Here is a 20,136-nt window from a genome sequence, read left to right as displayed (position 1 = left end):
TCTGCTGGTGGAATCTCCAAACTGCATATGCAGCAACTGAGTTTAGACTTTGTGCTGAAAACAGACCTGCGTTTGAAATGTCTTAGCCCAGTGACCTATTTCTCAGGAAAATAGCAAATTGCACTTTACGGCACTTCATTAACATACAATACACCCCCCAGTTTGTGCGCATACACCCACAGTTAGCGCAAACACTCCTACCCACACCCGCTTGCGCTTGGAATTAGCACTTTCACAAAATATTGGATAAGACATACCACATGGTCATAGCGCTTTGCACACTCACGATAATAGAGCCCTATTTCATGTTCGTTTTTTGGACTTTAAACATCAATATAATTTATTTCTTATTCAAGTCAGCAGATACCTGTAATATAGACACACTTTTGATTCACGTTACATTCTCTAAACCTTAAATAGCAACAGTTAAGAGTTAGCCAGACCGTAAAGTCCAGTTTCAAAGCTTTTAAACGAGACCCATTTTGTTTCATGTGAGTAGTTTATTTATTTGTTTATTAATTACCTGGCAGCTCGTTTAAACACAAAAAGTCAAATTGATTATCGATATCAGCCTATAAATTCCATATTGGTGCGTGCCTGTTTAGAAGAAATAAAAATGACACAAATGAGTCAATTGTTGACAAACAGTTCGAGAATAGAGTTATAGAATTAATGTGGATAGCATAGCTCAGATCGTTTGGTGTTGGGAAAATTTAATGAGAAATTTTTCATGAGTTCATATTGACATCTCTGACTTTTGATTGCAGACTGCAAAATGTGGGTATCTTGGAAAATCTGAGATGGATCTGAAACTCTAGTAGAGATGCATATATGAATACTAGGGACTTTTCTCAGGCAAAACAGCTGAGAAACAGGAGACTTCAACAAAAGTCTCACTTCAGTATCATTGCTTTTTAGGAGTAACAATTGAGATATTAAAGAGATCTCCTTTGTGCTTTTTATTTCCTATGAGTAAAAACAATAGAGATACAAAACAATGAATTCATTCAGATAGATATTGAATAACATTGATGAATGCATAATCTAATTGATGTTTTTTGTTTTGTTTCATGCATGTTACAGCATGCAAGCAGGTCTCGATATGAAATGCATGATGTGGTCGTCTGTATTTATGTATCATGCATGCTCAAACATTGCACGGATCTATCTTGACGCAAGTGCCCACCTTGTTAGATAATGTTGCTTTGAGTTAATGTGATGCGCTCTGATGTTTTTCATCAAACGCTCTACCTGCATTGTGTATCGCCCAGCATATAGACAAGAGATGCTCGCCTTGACATTAACTCTTAATTGTTTTACATTGTTTAACTAAATAAATTTTCGCAGCTACAGGCTGCATTGTGGCCTAGCTGTCAGTCTGTAGCTGCTCTGTAACTTTGAATAAAGAATCTGGGCATACTGAATGTAGCCAGCGATCAGGTAATGATGCATTAGTCATCGCAGCTCGGCAGGGTTTGGCACCTCTCTGATGTGCAAGGGGGTTTGGACGTATCGTTGCGGTGTTGGAGGAAGCGTGAGACAGCTACAGTAACACGCAGTTAATGCTGTGTCTTTTCCTTTGTGTTGTATGGTTTTAGCGCAGGACTAACTGTCTAACACTGCTCAGTTTTTATTAGAAATCAGACCTCCATAAAACATTGTCATCTTCATTTTCAAAATGTTTGTTTTTATGAGTAATACCATGGTATATGAATATGGTAAACATTCAGAACCATGACGGTATATTATATACTATATCTAAGTACCATAGTATTATCTGACACCATTGATATACTATGGTGCCACTACAGTAATTGACATTTTCTGTTCGAGAAACCTGCTTGAAACTTTATTTTTGCAATTCTGTTTGATGCTAGTGGCAATGAAATTATACAATTCACCTTTAACGCTCAGTAGGGCAGGATATTACGGAAGCCCCGAACCGCACAAGAAAAAAACTTTCACTAGGTGATTTTTTTTCTTTTTTTTTTTTAAGGTGTTTAAGTGCCTTCATGAGCCTATTTTTTCTATTACATTTTTTTTCTATCTAATTTTTTTTTCTTTAAAAAAAAAATAAAAAATTCTCTCAAAAAAAAAATTCTATTTTTTTTCTCAAATTTTTTCCTTACAATTTTCTCAAAAAAAAAAAAAAAACTCGAATTTTTTTTTCTCTCAAATTTTTTTTTCTCTCAACTTTTTTTTCTCCTCAGGAGGCAACAAATTATTATTTTTTTTCTTGTTGCTAACAATTAGCATGCTGTACCAACCTCGCCACCAGGTGCCACTATTAGTAAGCATGAAATCTTATGCTTACAAGGTGACAGATGACAGCTGTTGTCCTTGATCTGTTGATTTATAGTTGTATAATACTCTAACAAGAATGTTTCCAACAAAATACTCTGCAAATAATTTGAGGAAACATTTCCAGGTAATTATTCAAGACAAGTAAACAGTCTGTAATCAAGTACGAATAAAGAAACAAATTACAAGCAATAGAACAAGTAAAAACAAATATACAAATGAAGAAAACAGTGCTGCATTTACACTTTAAGTCAGATATTTTGATACAAATCCTCTTTTTTTCCCTGCTGTTTACATTCAGCATAGACATAAATGACTGTGTTTACATTATTAACTCACCAAGCATTTTCACAGAATTTTTAAGTGTGTTTTATCGCTTAGATCGTGCACATAAAAAAAAAAAAAAAAATCTTTCAGGTTCTGGTTATTTATGTAGTTCTCTGCTCTCTTTTCCTTTTGACATGTTAACGAGATAAACGAGCAGTTGTCTTGTGATCAACTGGTCACTGCTCACACCTGGCAGAGTAAAAGATCGATCATGTGATTTTAAGAATCGATATCAGGAACATTCAAATGGAGAGCACGATTAATCTGAATTTTTTTTACCCAGCCCTGTTGTTCAAGAATGTCTATGTTGTTTTCTTGCGCAAACGTTTCGCTTTCCTTTGATTGTAACACGGTGAAATGATTTAATAGCCCCTCAGCAGCTGCTCGAGTCAAACAACGTGATTGGCCATTTGTCACGACATTATATTCAGATAAGTCCCATGTAAAAGTGATATTAAAAGTTACAAGGAGGTTTTGTCGCAGTGTGTGATGAATTATTGTCATTAGCAGTGCTCTCCTGGTGTAATTTACACCTGTAGGTGTTTCTGGTTAAACCAGACGGCATACGAGAGTGAAGATGAGAGCCGCCCTCATATCTGTAAGAACATTACAGGTTTCCATCAATCAAATACATCTCATCTGCATTCAGTGTTCATCTTCTTTTGCATAATAAACTTCTAGAGCTTTTCAAGAGAATTCATTTTAAAAAAACCTCTTTCATTTGGATTAGCATTATCCGAGGAAGATTTTATTCCTCCAAAGTTCTGGAGACTTATTTATGTTTCAGATGTTTCTCCTAACATTCCTGTGGATAAACACAAAAGAGTCAATTGTTGACAGACAGAACAGTATAGAGCTTTAAAATTATTGTGAGTCTTATTGCTTTTGATCATTTGGAAATGTTTGAGTTCATGCTGAGATCTCTGGCAGACTTTGGGTTCTTGGCGAATCTGAGAACAATTTGAGACTTTGGTGAGATCTCCTTTGAAACTCTAGAGGAGACACGTGAGATTACTGGAGTCTTTTTCTCAAAAGAAACATCTGAGAAGCAGGAGTCGTCAGCAGAATTCTACATTTACATTTTTACCTCGATATTCGTCACATTGTGGAGTAAAACGGGTTGCGAATGCAGTTCCATGTTGACTTTAATTTCATTACTACAGTACATTTACATGCGTTTTAAAAGTTCGATTTTAGTCAGACTAAAACAATAATTCGTCACGTAAACGCTTTAAGCCACGTCAACACTGGATTGGAAAATGCATTAATTTTTGCTACGTTTACGCAACTCATACATACTAGACTAAAAACAGAGAGAGTTTTGAAAACTCTCTAAATCACTGCATACTTTGTGAAACGATTACATTAGGAAACTGAAAATGTTGTTTTCAAACATTAGCGTGGTTGCAACCTAAGGCCATGTTCGCACTAATACGTTTTAGTTCGAAAATGCATTAATTTCGCTACGGTTTGGCCTACTGTCCACAATGAGACAACGTTTATGTCCAGCTAAAACTCTCAAGTGGATAAATTTGAAAGTGTGGACAGGGAAATCTGAGGCTATGTCCACATTAATCTGGATACATTTGAAAACTGTTTTTTTTTTTTTTTTCGAAACGCTCTCTGTCCACACTGCCGTTTTCAAGCGTTTTCCACAAGTTGCTCGTCCATACTAAAACAAACGAAAACGCTTAAATCCCCTTACTGCGCATGCAAAAAATCCTTTTCTTCGTCACCAGACAGCAATTACAAGTAAACTTTGCATCTTCTTTGAAGGAATACATTGTGAAGGTTGTACAAAGTAACATATCTTTAACAACGATATCAAAGTGAATAACAGGAACAATCACGCCGTTACAATGTGGGCCGCCATCTTGATTGTTTTAGGTTGAATGATCACATGACTGCATCACATGACAACAATTACCCAGGGTTGGGGAGTAACAGAATACATGTAATGGGATTACTTATTTAAATTACAAAATATTAGTAACTGTTTTCGACTACAGTTACAATTTAAATAGTTTGTAATCAGAATACAGTTACATTCAAAAAGTATTTTGATTACTGAAGAGATTACTTTACATTTTATTGTAATTTGTTAAATTTATTATTTAGTCCTTTCAGCTGGAAAACATTTAGTAAATGATATGATCCGAGGAACTTTTGAACAGCGGTGAAACACTTTCTTACTGTATATTATAATGTGTTACATTCTTACAAGAAGACAGAGAAGTTTGAAGTAAGTTTTAAATAGCAGAAATAGAAATAAACCTTAGAATTTTTAAATTGATTTGAAGTGTCTGTTTTTGCAGTTCATGTCATTATGCTTACAGTCAAACCTGACCATGGTGTTACAGTGAGAAGACACAGAATAAGCAGTTTTATACCAATTCTACTTCTTGGGACAGCGTTTTTGAAAAGCTCAGTTTTTGCTGTCAAGAATGCCATCTCAATGTGGACGGAAGGCCAAAACGTAGAGAAAAAGATGTTTTTTGAAATGGAAACATATTTGTATGGACGTGGCCTGAGATATTTGAAAACGGTGACGTATTTGTTGTCGTGACACATATGACGTCATATGTGATCCATTCAACCCAAACAATCAGATGGCGGCCCATGTTGTAAAAGCGTTGTTGTGCATGCTATCCACTTTGATAGATAAATGTTACTTTGTACAACCTTCACATTGAATTCCGTCAAAGGCGATGGGAAGTTTACTCGGAATTGCTGTCCGGCGGTGGAACACGAGAACAATTGCGTTTCAGACCATACATGGAAATGGCGCTGGGCCACAATTCTTACATTTTATTTGCATGCGCAGTAAGGGGATTTAAGCGTTTTCAGATGTTTCAGTGTGGACAAGCAACTTTTGGAAAACATTTGAAAACAGCAGTGTGGACGGAGAGCATTTTGAAATGAAAATGCCGTTTTCAAATATTTCCAGATTAATGTGGACGTAGCTATAGTCCGACTGAAATCATACCAGTCTGATTTTTACTAATTTGGATGTACAGAACAAGATAATGGGAATGCAGCATGTCTACATGTTAATCGGACTACAATTGGCCTCTACATTGTGAAAATACACACTCCAAAAGATAGAGGTGATGTGCGACGTGTAAAACTGGCTCTTACTTCAAATATTAAATTACGCATTGTGTATATACAGGTGCATCTCAATAAATTAGAATGTTGTGGAAAAGTTCATTTATTTCAGTAATTCAACTCAAATTGTGAAACTCGTGTATTAAATAAATTCAGTGCACACAGACTGAAGTAGTTTAAGTCTTTGGTTCTTTTAATTGTGATGATTTTGGCTCACATTTAACAAAAACCCACCAATTCACTATCTCAAAAAATTAGAATACATCATAAGACCAATAAAAAAAAACATTTTTAGTGAATTGTTGGCCTTCTGGAAAGTAAGTTCATTTACTGTATATGTACTCAATACTTGGTAGGGGCTCCTTTTGCTTTAATTACTGCCTCAATTCGGCGTGGCATGGAGGTGATCAGTTTGTGGCACTGCTGAGGTGGTATGGAAGCCCAGGTTTCTTTGACAGTGGCCTTCAGCTCATCTGCATTTTTTGGTCTCTTGTTTCTCATTTTCCTCTTGACAATACCCCATAGATTCTCTATGGGGTTCAGGTCTGGTGAGTTTGCTGGCCAGTCAAGCACACCAACACCATGGTCATTTAACCAACTTTTGGTGCTTTTGGCAGTGTGGGCAGGTGCCAAATCCTGCTGGAAAATGAAATCAGCATCTTTAAAAAGCTGGTCAGCAGAAGGAAGCATGAAGTGCTCCAAGATTTCTTGGTAAACGGGTGCAGTGACTTTGGTTTTCAAAAAACACAATGGACCAACACCAGCAGATGACATTGCACCCCAAATCATCCCAGACTGTGGAAACTTAACACTGGACTTCAAGCAACTTGGGCTATGAGCTTCTCCACCCTTCCTCCAGACTCTAGGACCTTGGTTTCCAAATGAAATACAAAACTGGCTCTCATCTGAAAAGAGGACTTTGGACCACTGGGCAACAGTCCAGTTCTTCTTCTCCTTAGCCCAGGTAAGACGCCTCTGACATTGTCTGTGGTTCAGGAGTGGCTTAACAAGAGGAATACGACAACTGTAGCCAAATTCCTTGACACGTCTGTGTGTGGTGGCTCTTGATGCCTTGACCCTAGCCTCAGTCCATTCCTTGTGAAATTCACCCAAATTCTTGAATCGATTTTGCTTGACAATCATAAGGCTGCGGTACTCTCGGTTGGTTGTGCATCTTTTTCTTCCACACTTTTTCCTTCCACTCAACTTTCTGTTAACATGCTTGGATACAGCACTCTGTGAACAGCCAGCTTCTTTGGCAATGAAAGTTTGTGGCTAACCCTCCTTGTGAAGGGTGTCAATGATTGTCTTCTGGACAACTGTCAGATCAGCAGTCTTCCCCATGATTGTGTAGCCTAGTGAACCAAAATGAGAGACCATTTTGAAGGCTCAGGAAACCTTTGCAGGTGTTTTGAGTTGATTAGCTGATTGGCATGTCACTATATTCTAATTTTTTGAGATCGTGAATTGGTGGGTTTTTGTTAAATGTGAGCCAAAATCATCACAATTAAAAGAACCAAAGACTTAAACTACTTCAGTCTGTGTGCATTGAATTTATTTAATACACGAGTTTCACAATTTGAGTTGAATTACTGAAATAAATGAACTTTTCCACGACATTCTAATTTATTGAGATGCACCTGTACATAGGCCACTTAGTCAGACAGACTATGCAAAAGCCCGCTGTAACTGCGCATGTAAATGTTCTGACTTTTTAAACTGTTGAGATTAAAAGAAATCGAATTTGTGATTTAGAGTTATGTAAAGAGAAGTAATGTGGAATGGAGCTAGGCTTCAACTGTATGTGCTCTTGCCTTTGCAGAAGGTCATTTAAAGTCATTTAATTCACCATTACTAGCTGACTGAAGCTAAAGCATGCATGCTGTGACTGCATGCATCACACAATATGCATCTTTTATTTCAGATTGTACAGTACAGCTGGCGTTTTTGAAGCAGGAAAAAAGAACACCAAAGAAACTTCAGAATCCGATTATGTCTTTTCATCACCACAGAGATAAGAAAATTATCACCATTCTGGGCCCATAGGATGTGTTTTAGAAAAAGAAAAAAAAAGAAAAAAAGCCCATCACGCAGTGGTTTATAAGCGATCGTCATGGGCCTAGAGCTTTCACACCGTGAGGAAACAGCGCTGCCTTCTCAGATATGGAAATTAGATGCTGTTTTCTACAATATGACTGAGACTTAAAAATTATGTTTCCGAGAGAAACTTATTGCAGCAGTCCAGCTTTGGAAATTCCTGTAGCGAGTTTGTCAGGCCTATTGACGAGTTGTTAATGGATCCAGTGTTTTATACAGAGACAAGGACAATTATGTTCCAATGTATATTAAATAATCTCCCAGAGAACAACCATAAAAGTAAAAGGGAGTATAATTGTATTCTGATGGGAATGCAAGCAAGAATATAGTTGCTTGATGTTTGTAATATAAAACTTCAAAGCTTTAAAACACACATGTGGGCCTACATAAACAAGATTTTTACATTTTCTTGTATTTGCTAAGGTGTACTGAGTGGCTTTTATGTACTGATGTGATTTCTAGCCTGATGCTATGTGGTTGCTAGGGTGTTCAGTGTGGTTGCTAAGGTGTTCAGGGTACTGACGACAGGGTGGGGCACACTGGGCTAGAATGACGTTATCACAACAACAATGGCCAATTCTTCCTTTTTGGTTACTACTGGAACACTGTATTGGTTCAACTGCGTGTTCTTGTGTATGGGTCCCTCTTTTTATGTGTCTATTAAACCGTTTGACCGTCTATTATTGTTTGTGTCTGCATTAAAAAATGTTACACAAGCACAATATGCCCTGTGGTGTTGTACACCATTTTAAAGCAGCATATTTCATTTGACATTGTGTGACTTGAAGAGGTAAGGATTAAAGTTACTTCCTCATCCCCAATAGGATACAAAGCAATATTTGTTCATTATCCTACTTTGTCTATTGCTGCTGACTTTATGACTGATCTTCAATATCAATCTTGTCTTACTGTGGAAAAGACAAATTTCCCTCTTGAAAGAAGAATAACACAAAACCTACATAGATTTTAACCCTCCTATAGTATTTGGTCATTTTTGACCAAAATAAATTGTCCTCATTTAATAAAAATGGTTTCCTTTATCTGAGCAGTACAATACTTTTTCTCCATTACACCATCTGAACATAAAAAATAAATAAATAAAAAAAAACAAAAGCAACACCTTTGGTATTCACGGTCAAAATTGACCGACTATTGAAAATTTATGAGAAAGACCAAAAATCAGCAATTTTCTGATCTGTAAAATACATTCAATAAATCAGCCACAATGCAGAAAAAAACAGAAATGACAGGGTGAAACTCTAAAACAGACCTGGGCAACTTGTGGCCCACGGGCCGGATCCGGCAATCCACATGGCTCATTTATTCTAGAAGCGTTTTTTTCATTGGATATTTCAGTTATCTTGCATTGGGACCTAACGCGCCTCCACAAGCGTTTAACGTGATCAGGGTTGCCAGATAAGAGACGCAACACCCCCAATTTTAGAATGGAAATATTGGAAATATTCCAATGTTATATATTCCGATGAAATATGTCCTAATGTTATACTTATTTTGTGCGATCTGGCAACCATGCATGTGAATGCATCTTTCTAGCTCTCGCTTTCCCCTTTGAACAAACTTAGTGATCTCTAGTGCAATATTCTGCTCAAGGAGAAGTGTTATACGGCCACTCTGTGTCCATTCTTGAGGCTGCTTTTGATGTTTGGTGCTACTAAGTTTGCAGGTAAACCTTCTCAGTGATGAAATTAAATATAAAAGTAGATCTCTGCATCATTGACACGCGAGCAAAAGCAAGCGAGAGACAAATATGTATATGTATTATTTATTTGTGCAATTTAAAAATGTTGAAGTCCCCTCGCACCTGTAAGTTGCGAATGCATGAACATGTACAATAGGGACACAGAAATGAGCAGCACGTACACTAGAATCTCAGTTACAGGTACTGCACTAAAATAAATCCAAATTCTGCTCTCAAGTTCATGTTTGGGAATATTAAGAGAAACTGTGCTTTGGTTTTTAGCGCTTTCTCATCTTTTAATTTTTTGCGCTTTATTATCATTTAGTAAAACACAGATGTAATGATTTGATTGATGGATGTTCTCATGAAATCAGAGACTCTGTCGCATACTTTCATGGCAGCCAAAATTCATTTGAGGTCGTCCCCACTGGTTCCAGCACCCCTGGTTCAGGGTGGTTGCTAGGTGGTTACTGACTGGCTCAAGTCAAAAGAGTCCACCCTCAAGTCTCTATGATATTCTTTCTGGTCTGTTGCTATGTGGTTTCTAGCCTGTTGCTATGTGTTTTCTAGCCTGATGCTATGAGGTTGCTAGCGTGTTCAGGGTCATTGCTAGGTGGTTACTGACTGGCTCAAGTCAAAAGAATCCTACACCCTCAAGTCTCTATAATATCTTTTGGTCACTAGATATGACTAGAGTCCCTACTTCAATGTAAGTCTATGGGATTTTTTTCGCTTGTTTTATCATTTCGCTAGCAAAACCATAACTCCAATCAGTAAAAATAGGTACTTTTTTAGTTTTGTTATACTAGTTTCTTGTACTAGGGCTTTTTGAATATAAAACTTGATAAGTATTTCACAGAATATTTCTCACAGTACATTGGTTTCTCTATAAATAAATAAATAAGGGCTTCACACATATATAAATAATTTATCTCTCTACAAATACTTTCATATAAATCAGGTTATTTGGCCAAGTCCATATGTTTCATACAGAGAAAAATGGGTCAGCCTTTCTAGAGAGGTTTTTTTATTGTATTTTTTTACTGTATGTAAAAGCATTTTATAACCGTCTTAAATTTCAGCCTTACCAACCTTAATAATTAAATAAAGCTGAAAGGGTCTGACATTTTTTTTAAGTGCCCCAATTTCAGAGCACTGTTATGAGAAAGTAAATTTGCAGCTGTGGCGGGCGATCAAAGTGAATGTGACATTACTGTGAGGGTCCTGATATTTTTTAACAATCTAGCTGTCATTAAAGTCAAAATGAAATCAAAATCGACCCTGTGTACAGTCTTAATTTTGGTTCCTGGTCTTAATGTGCACGATTCATAGGAGCACATTGTTCCAAAGGAAAACAATCTTTGCAATCTTTTATCAAAATGTAATAACTTTCACCTTCAAACATCAGATTATGCAAGTAAAACTGATTGTTTTCTGTTGAATTTAACATTTTAAGCTCGGAGGGGCCCGCTGACGAGCCCGCAAGAAAAGAAAATAGTCAAAATATTAAAAACTGCAGTCTCGACCAACACAAAATAGGTATTGTTTGAAAGCTTAGAAGCTCTACTTTTCAATACATGCAGGTATTATGACCAAAACTGAACAAGTGCTTTGAAATTTTCAGACAAATCAGAAGTGTTCTGTTTGGATAATTTATAAAAACATTTGCACTGTACATATTATTGCAATCTGTTAAAACATCAGACTGATCAAATAGTCATGTGTCATATGTTGTTGGAAAGCTCTCAAAGAGTAGTAGTTTTGACAATTATGTTGGTGTTGCTTATATGCCGTGCTTTCGCTTATAACTTCACGAAAAATTAACAGAACATAAAGGAGGTGATTATCTTTCAAACGAGCCCACACACAAGATAATCAGATGCATAGATCATTAGATAGTCCACATGAAGCACAATGTTACATATGGCCACCAGGAGATGGCGCCAAATACATGACACAGACACAATGATGACTCAAATGACACAGAATGAAACTCATTCTGTGAAATCTCATTACTAAAATCATGTCTACATGCTATGCAAACCTTTAGTCATTGTTGCGTTTGCATGTGTAATTAATTCTTATGTACAATTCTTATGTTTGAAAAGGCTTTTGGTCACATGGAGATGTTTTTGAACACTATGATAAATTATTGTTGTAATGCTATAACTTTTGATTGCTTTGTCGTATCAACACAATTTTTTTCTCAGATACAGTTGACATGATCTGGAACAAAACAAAAGCATTTTTTCGCAGCCACCTACACCCAGAGATATATAATGTCAAATAAAAATTTTTGGGATAAATTGTTTTGTGATTTTTCAGCAGTTTCTTTGGCTGAGAGTCTCAGAATGTATCATAATATATATCATTAAAATATTTGAAAAGTTTTTTTTTACAATGAAACCAAACACTTGACCCTCCTTGTTTTTTGGGGGGTATTTTTGTCGAGTTATAAGCCTTTCATTCTGGGTATGCCACTGAAACAGGAAATGTTTAAAAACACATTCAGAGCTTAAACATCAAATATTACTTACTTTCCTTTGAATTGTAAGTACATGTAAGTAATTTAAACTTTATTTAGCACCACCCTTTAAAAGTGCTTTATGGAAGACATAAATATGTACATAAACTTTCACAGACATACATATTAGAAATGGCTGTTGCATGTATCTACTGTCGATATTCAAATGTTACTAATATATTTTTTCTGTTTCTGTAGAGAGCTGCGATTCTCCACTGGTGTCCAATCTGCCTCAGTCGGCCTTCAGAAGTTCCTCTGAGTTGTCAAACAGTCACGGACCCGAATACGCCAAACTCAACCGCAGAGACGGTAATTACATACCTTTATCAACTCAATGAATGATGCAGTAGAATCTGTTTTTAATAGAGATGCACCGATTGTGAAATTCTGGGCCGATACCGATGTTTAAAATAACAATTTGGCTGATAGCTGATACCGATTTTTTGTTGTTGTTGTTTATTTTGTTTTTGTTGTTATTTAATAAGTCTGTTTTTAAGTCTTTCAGCCCTGCATCACACTATCTTTGAATAAGCACAAATTCAATCATACAAATTTATGAAACAACATTTAATATAACCTTCTTTCACATGACAAAGATTCTTTCGTTTTGTGAAAAATAACTTTTTCAAGAGCCTTTTTAGCCTGCTATACAACTGCCTACTCAATGAGAAGAATTTTTCAGTACATAGCCCAACAAAAAATATTTTTGTGAAACATAAATGTCATTAAATTTAAATGTAAAAGTGATTATGAAAGCAATAAAAGATCAAATAAAAGATAAAAGATAAATAATTAATAAATACAAACATAAATAAGGCTATTTACAGATCTTGTGTTTTTCATACAGAATACAAAGTTTTTGTGTTTCCATTAAGCACAAACTTACAGTAGGTTGAAACTTGGGGCTGAACATGGGCCTCTTTACAAAACAAAAATTGGCCTCTTAGGAAATACCTTCCCATACAGTGGGCCCCTTCCTCTGTATATTAATGATAAAATAAAATCACTGGTACCTTATAGCCTACTTCTTAGTAAGATGCATGTTTTTCTTTACAAAGATAAGCATCTCTGAATTGTCACAGCTCAGTCTATTTCTCTTCTCATCCAAGATGTGAGATGCAGAGCTAAACAGCTGCTCACTGTCCGTGTTGGTGCATGGAGCACATAGGTATTTGCATGCCATTTGCGCAAGTGCTGGAAAACGGAGGTGATTATTTCTCCAGTATCCGAGTGCGGTCTCATTTCTGGGGATGGGGGCCTCTGCAAAGAAACCATCCAATTGCTGTGATGCCCTCGTCCTTGGCCTTTCTGATCCCTTTTCCTCCAGAATCTCCTCAAACATGTCATGCAGAGTGGGCGGTGCCCCGTCCTTTCGTGCCCTCTTGCTCTGTGTGTGATCAGCTCTCTCTCTACCATGCATCTCATCTCCAGCACCGGCAGCAGACCTATCCATCAGATGCGCCTCAACTGTTGCTCGTGCGCGTTGTTTAACATCCTCATCAAAGTAGCGGTCCTTATATCCAGTGATCCAGTGATGCTGCAATGCAGAAAATGGGATCAGACTCGATTTGATCGAATCGTTTGTTTACAGCCTCTAATAATGCGGTCATTGTTGTTTTAATACCATGGTCTGTGTCAGCCTCCTTGCTTAAAAGACATCTCAGGGCTCTCACTGAGGGGATCACGTCAGCATGCCTCTGATGAGTTGACTTCTTTTGTCAGTTGTTCAAATGGAGAGAGAAGTGTAATAAAGTTTTCAACTAATCCCCACTGGTGAGCAATGAGGGTTGCGGGGAGGTCGTATTCTGCAGCATATGTTGCAAGTGCATGCTTTTGTTCCAGAAGGCTTTCCATCATGTAGAATGTACTATTCCACCGAGTGGCAACATCTTGCTGTAGCCTTTTTGCTTTCATCCCCAACTGGATCTGCACAGCCTGCAGGCATGAGTAGGCAAGGGGTGAGTGTTTAAAGTGTCCCACAATCTTTCGGCCTATTGCCACTACATCCGAGATGCTGTGCTGGCTCAGCACGTCATCGTGGACAGCTAGCTGCAAGTTGTGTGCCGTGCAGCCAAAACAAGCCAGACCACAATCCGTCATAGCTTTTGCCATATTTCTGGCGTTATCTCTCACGACAGCATGCACTTTGGACTTGTCTATTTTCCATGTTTCAAACATTTTCTCAAATGCCTTTGAGATAGCAGGTGCGGAGTGGGAGCCCGTGAACTCCTGGGAGTGTAACACTGCTTTTATCAAGTTAAAATCTTTGTCAATCCACTGTGCTGTGAGGCTAAGCATACTCACAGGGCTAGCATCTGAACTCCATATGTCAGTTGTAAAACTTATGGCAGGGATGTCACTGGCCAGTAGCTCATGAATGTGTGTGGCAACAACGTTGTAGACTTCGGGGAGACAAACGTCTGCAAAATGACGACGACTGGGCAGTGTGTAGCAGGGCTCCATATGCTCCATCAGGCCTCGAAACCCCACTTCCTCCACAACAGAGAAAGGTTGGTCATCTAATGCGATAAACTCCACCTTTTTAGTGATCCTTTTAGCTTTGGCGCTGTCCATGGGGAATTTCTTTCCCTTTCTCAAATGCTTGCTGGTGGTGGTTTGTGCTTTCTTGGTGTCCAGTTCATCCCTCCATTTTTTGTCGGCTTTCAGGTAATCGTTGTACACTTCTTCATGTCGGCTTTTTAAATGGGTGATGAGATTTGATGTGTTAAAATTCTTGCTTGTAGTACCTCCTGTTGTAATGTCGCTGGAACATGTCTTACAAACTGCATATCGCTGATCTTTTTCTGAGACAGTAAAATACTCCCACACCACCGACATTTTCTTGCACTTATTTGAAAACAAACCACACGTCTGCATGGCACCCGTTGCCCTCTTAAGTCATGCCAGAGTCGTGTCAAGCCAGTGGTTGTGGGTGGTATTATAGTACCACCTGTTGTATCTTCTCCGAATCTGCAGCTGGGTAGGCTACTGTTGTCCAAGTCGACCGCAAATAACCAACACATATAAACAGATAAACATCGGCCACTGCCATCGGTGATTGACATCATTGTCATTGATAAATTGGTGCATCCCTAGTTTTTAACACCTTCATGTGACATTTCATACAAATTTGCAGAGTAAAATTTTTTTTTTTATCAATGCACAGTTAAATTTACCAGTGATGCAGCAAAAATTCTGAAACCAAAACCAAAAATTATTGACAAACTGGGCCAAAAATTAAAAAAGAAACCCTAAAATGCCAGTCATTTTCTCCATTGCTGAATTGGTTTTTAACAATAACTAATAAACCTTTAAAGACAGACCTACTGTGAGCTCCGAGGTTGTTAATCGATGGTATATGACATCTGTTGAAGACTTCTGTACACATTATTTCAACTTCATTTTTATAAAATCGTGTTTAATAGTGGAATTCATGGTGAAAAACTACATTACCCATAGTCCTGCAGAGACAGATCCACCAATCAGAGAATTGCGGCCAACAAAGCGCACCAAAAGAGATCTGCAGCGCCCACTCCCATGATGCACTTTGAATGACACAATTGAGTTACTCTTTATACACTTTTTTTTTTCTCCCAATTTGGAATGCCCAGTTCCCAATGTGGTTTTAAGTCCTCATGGTCAAGTAGTGATTTGCCTCAGTCTGGGTGATGGAGGATGAATCCCAGTTGCTTCCACGTCTGAGACTGTTAACCTGCACATCTTATCATGTGGCTTGTTGAGCGCGTTGCCATGGAGATATAGTGTGCGTGGAGGCTTCACACTATCCACTGTGGAAACCATGCTTAACTCACCATGCGCCCCACTGAGAACGAACCACATAATTGCGATCATGAGGAGGTTACCCCATGTGACTCTACCCTCCCTAGCAACCAGGCCAATTTGGTTGCTTAGGAGACCTGGCTGGAGTCACTCAGCACACCCTGGGATTTGAACTAGCGAACTAGCGAACTCCAGGGGTGGTAGCCTGCGTCTTTACCACTGAGCTACCCAGGCCCCCCTCCGTACACTCTTAGTCTACATCCACATTAATCTAGATATATTTAAAAACGTCGTTTTCAAAACTCTTTTGTCCTCACTGCTGTTTTCAAATGTTTTCCAAAATTTGCTTTTCCACACTGAAACATATGAAAACCATTAGTGATATTTCGCTTGTGAATGAATCGGTCTTTTTGAATGAATCTTTTAAGTGAATGAATCGTTCATGTTCAGCTCCATACACTGATATTTTTCGTTCACTGACATCTCTCCCTTTCAAAGCCAATGGACTCTGCTCTTTTTACATTCTGTAAAGACTGACTATAGCGCGAGCCAAAAGCATTCAAGTGCACGCTGTGAAGGAGCATATCATTAGTTCGTTGAACTTGTCGGTCATTTGAGTCTGAAGGAGATGAGAGGTGGTTCGAGAACTAACGGAATGATAAACTTGTTTGCAACTCGTGAATGAAGATCTGCTGTACGACTGAATGAGAGGAGGCGTGTCGTTAGTTCAGTTTAGTGTGACGAGGAGGAGGGCGTGACCGGGCCGTGAGGGTGCACGCCCGGCGCTGAGTCAACTAATCAATGGGAGAGAGAGATAAAGGGAAGCTGGAGACGCCAGTTCGAGAGAGAGAGAGAGAGACACACACGCGGCCGCTGTGTGTGTGTGTGTGTGTATGTGTGCATCTGTGTGTTTTATGTTGTTTTATGTTCATTTATGTCATTATAGTTCTGTTGACTGTTCTGCCGATTCCCACCTCCTCCTTGCCCATCCTTTACCCGTTACATTTAGCATGTGAGTCAATCGCGATCAACAAGGAGAGAAAGGGGTGAAATGCACTTAAGACAACTTTATAGGAATACACAAAACATAATCCTCAATTTATGAGGTCTAGATATTACCTTTATAAAAAGTTGTGCACAGCAATTCACAGTATGATAGATTTGCTTTGTTCTTTTTTTGGGGGGGGCGGAGGGGAGCTTATGATGCTTTAACACTCTACAGTGCTGAAGTCTCTTAGTAGAATTGATATAAAGGATAATTAGACTTGTTCTGATCGCAAATTATTGCTTCTGGTTCAATGCCATTACTTAAAAGATGGTCATTTGGCGCCATCTGCAGGCGTAAAGGTGCAACTTGAAGATCTGATCAGTGAACGAATCAATGAGTGAATATGAACGAATCTTTTTGGTAAATGGAATTAAAAGAAATGAATCACTACAATGAATCAAAATCATCACCACTTCTGCACATGCGAAAAATCACTGTTCAGTGTACGATCTGAAACACAATTTTTATCATGTTCCGCTGCCGGACAGCAATTCCGAGTACACTTTCCATCGCCTTTGAAGGATTTTATACGTATATATATATATATTATTGTATTGGGTTGAATGGATCACATATGACTGCGTCACAACAAATACATCATCGTTTTTGTAAAAGCTCAGTTTTTGTTGGACAAAAAAACGAAGGGCCAAAACATAGTGAAGTTAATGCATTTTCAAATAAAAACGTATTAGTGTTGACGTGGCTGTACACTACTTGTATATTTGCAAATATCTGAATATTTTGTAATAAAATCAATATATGTTGTTTCTATACTTAAAATCAATAGTTTTACATTTTTACATTTTTTTATCCAATTATGTCATTTGCAATGCTTAGGGGAGTTCTTTGAGCACCTGGTGTTATTTGTAGCTTTAATAAGATTTTGCAATGTTTGTTGCATTAGACGATGTTGTGGCATTCATTGTGTCTCTGTGAATGCACCATTCTCAAGGTTGAGTTCTGACCTCATCTGCTCATTAAAGACATTCGCTAAACAATCTTAACGCCGGCATTCTCTCTCTCTCTCTCCATTTGCAAAAAGCGCAACCCGCCACACATTTCAAAAGGTAATAGATCGGCTTAAAGAATCATTTTACCATTTTACACGCTGTTGTTGTGTCTTGTGAAGTGCAAACATGTATCTACACTGCTGTCAGAAGCCAACAACATTAATGACTGCAGTAGGAGGGAGTGTAATCGTTGTTCCACATGAGAAATAGCCTTCAAAGGTGAAGCGCGCACACACTTGCGCACAAACAAACAAACAAACAAACAAACACACACACACACATGTAGGAGGCTTTTGCTCTTCGCAGGATGAGAGCCCGAACTTCAAATGTGCAGGGATCTGGTGTGGTGCTGCTGTCAGCTTTCTGGTCTGATGTTCATGTTTAAAGCAGCGGTGAAAAAAAACAAAGTGGAGGACTCATGCAGACACCTCATGCTCTTACCTGCCCACTGGAGACACATCACAGAACAAACAAACTCATATCAAATTTGCTAGACATTCTGTAATGTATCGGATTGGAATGAGCTTATAAAATGTCTCTGTTTCAATCCAATTTCTACTACTGCTTTTCAGTTACAATTAGGGCCGATATCTAATTACATTTATAAAGTTCTATAGGTATATATTGTACTTTATTACAGTGTATTGTTATTTGGTGCTTTTACAAATTGTTAAAAAGCATCTGTGTGTTTATTTAGTGAAAAACTCTTTGAATATACTTGGCAACAGGGATGTTTGGTTGAAATAGTGGCTGATTGTAGTTATGATGCAATTTTGGGCTGCCGTCTGCAGTTTTTCAAACTCAAATTTAAAAGCTCACCATTCACACATACTGTGGACTAATTGCAAAAAGTTGGTCTAATTTTTTTCGAAATCCCCCCCCCCCCCCCCCCCCCCATAAAAAAAAAAGATTAAAAAAAAAAACTCAAATTATTCATAAATACAATCTTACGATAAACAAAGTTTTTTTGAAGAAATTATTCTTTTTTTTTTTTTTTTTTTTGGTCCTAATTTGTAAACATGTAATTCTGGTTCTGTTCGCTCTACCTCACTTCGAAAAGTCTTATTTCATTCCACTAGATGGCAGTAAGCACTAGAAAAATCATATTTTCTCTATTACATTCCATCACAATATACAGATCTGAAATGTAGGTGGCGCTCTAACACATTTTAGCCCTCACAGATGTGCTCGTCCATAGACATTCAGTCTAATTTTCAGTTCAAGCACCACCCTCATTATTTCATTGAATATCTCGGCCTCTGAGTGGACTAGAAGCTCAATTTAAGTGTCATTAAAAAGCTGTGATATAAAACATTTTATCATTTGAGCTATTTGGGCATTTGTATTTGATGACTTACAGAAATCATATTTCACTTTATGGTTCTTTTGAAAATCTTTCGACCTGTGGTATTAGGGGAACAAAATAAACTGTACAGTCACATTCATGAGAATGAGAGCTTTCATGTGATATATGACTTGTCCATTTAGGTGCTATGTGAAGGACTTTTATTTTCATATAAATATTTCTTCCACATTACCTCTAGGGGGCGCACATTTTCAAAGCGAATGTATTGAGGTCTTATTTTGTTATTTTACGTAACATAAATACAGAAGTGATGGTTATCTCTAAAGTTCAGATTCTAAGCTTTCAAATGAAACCTCAAACACCTGACTTATGTATATGGAAATTTTAACGTTTTAAGCGTAAACTTTTTCGCGATATAGCGACCCCTTTTGGACCCGCCGGCGGCTCCAGCTGAGGTAATTTCAGAGCAGATGTCGAGATGTATATTGAAAATTGTCGAAAAGCAGAAAATATTTATATATAATTTTTTTGCTAGATTGCCCAACCCTTTAGAGTGCAACAGTCTGGTTCCAGAAGTAAAAATCCTATTTATTTACTCCAGAGGTGAATTGGTTTTTAACGATAACTAATAAACCTGTAAAGACAGACCTACTGTGAGCTATGAGACTGTTAATCAATGGTTTATGCTTCTGTTGAAGCCATCAGTCCAAGTTATTTCAACTCTTTCAAAATTTTTTAGAAATCATGTTTAATAGTGGAATTCCTGGTGAAGACCTCCACTTCCCATGATCCTGCAGAATCGAGGCAAACAAAGCACTCGTGAAGTGCACAGTCTTTTTGTCAGACTTCAGGAGGTTTGTAGGAGAATTCTTTGCACATATGCAGGGCTGAATATTCTCTGGGGTTTGATGACAACAGGAGTCTAGAGGAGAGCCA

General features: G+C 37.8%; 1 protein-coding gene across 1 annotated transcript in view; it reads left to right on the top strand.

Annotated features, from left to right (window-relative positions):
* Window positions 1-20,136, top strand: part of cntnap3 (contactin associated protein family member 3) — a 163,134-nt gene that overhangs the window by 35,949 nt on the left and 107,049 nt on the right. Inside the window, exon 2 of the mRNA XM_051686355.1 lies at window positions 12,255-12,365. Within this exon, the coding sequence (XP_051542315.1) occupies window positions 12,255-12,365 (111 nt within the window). The remainder of the gene's footprint in view (window positions 1-12,254; window positions 12,366-20,136) is intronic.

This window comes from Myxocyprinus asiaticus, chromosome 43 (genome assembly GCF_019703515.2).
Source record: "Myxocyprinus asiaticus isolate MX2 ecotype Aquarium Trade chromosome 43, UBuf_Myxa_2, whole genome shotgun sequence".
In the NCBI taxonomy this organism is placed as follows: domain Eukaryota; kingdom Metazoa; phylum Chordata; class Actinopteri; order Cypriniformes; family Catostomidae; genus Myxocyprinus; species Myxocyprinus asiaticus.
This window is presented reverse-complemented; position numbering and strand designations above follow the sequence as displayed.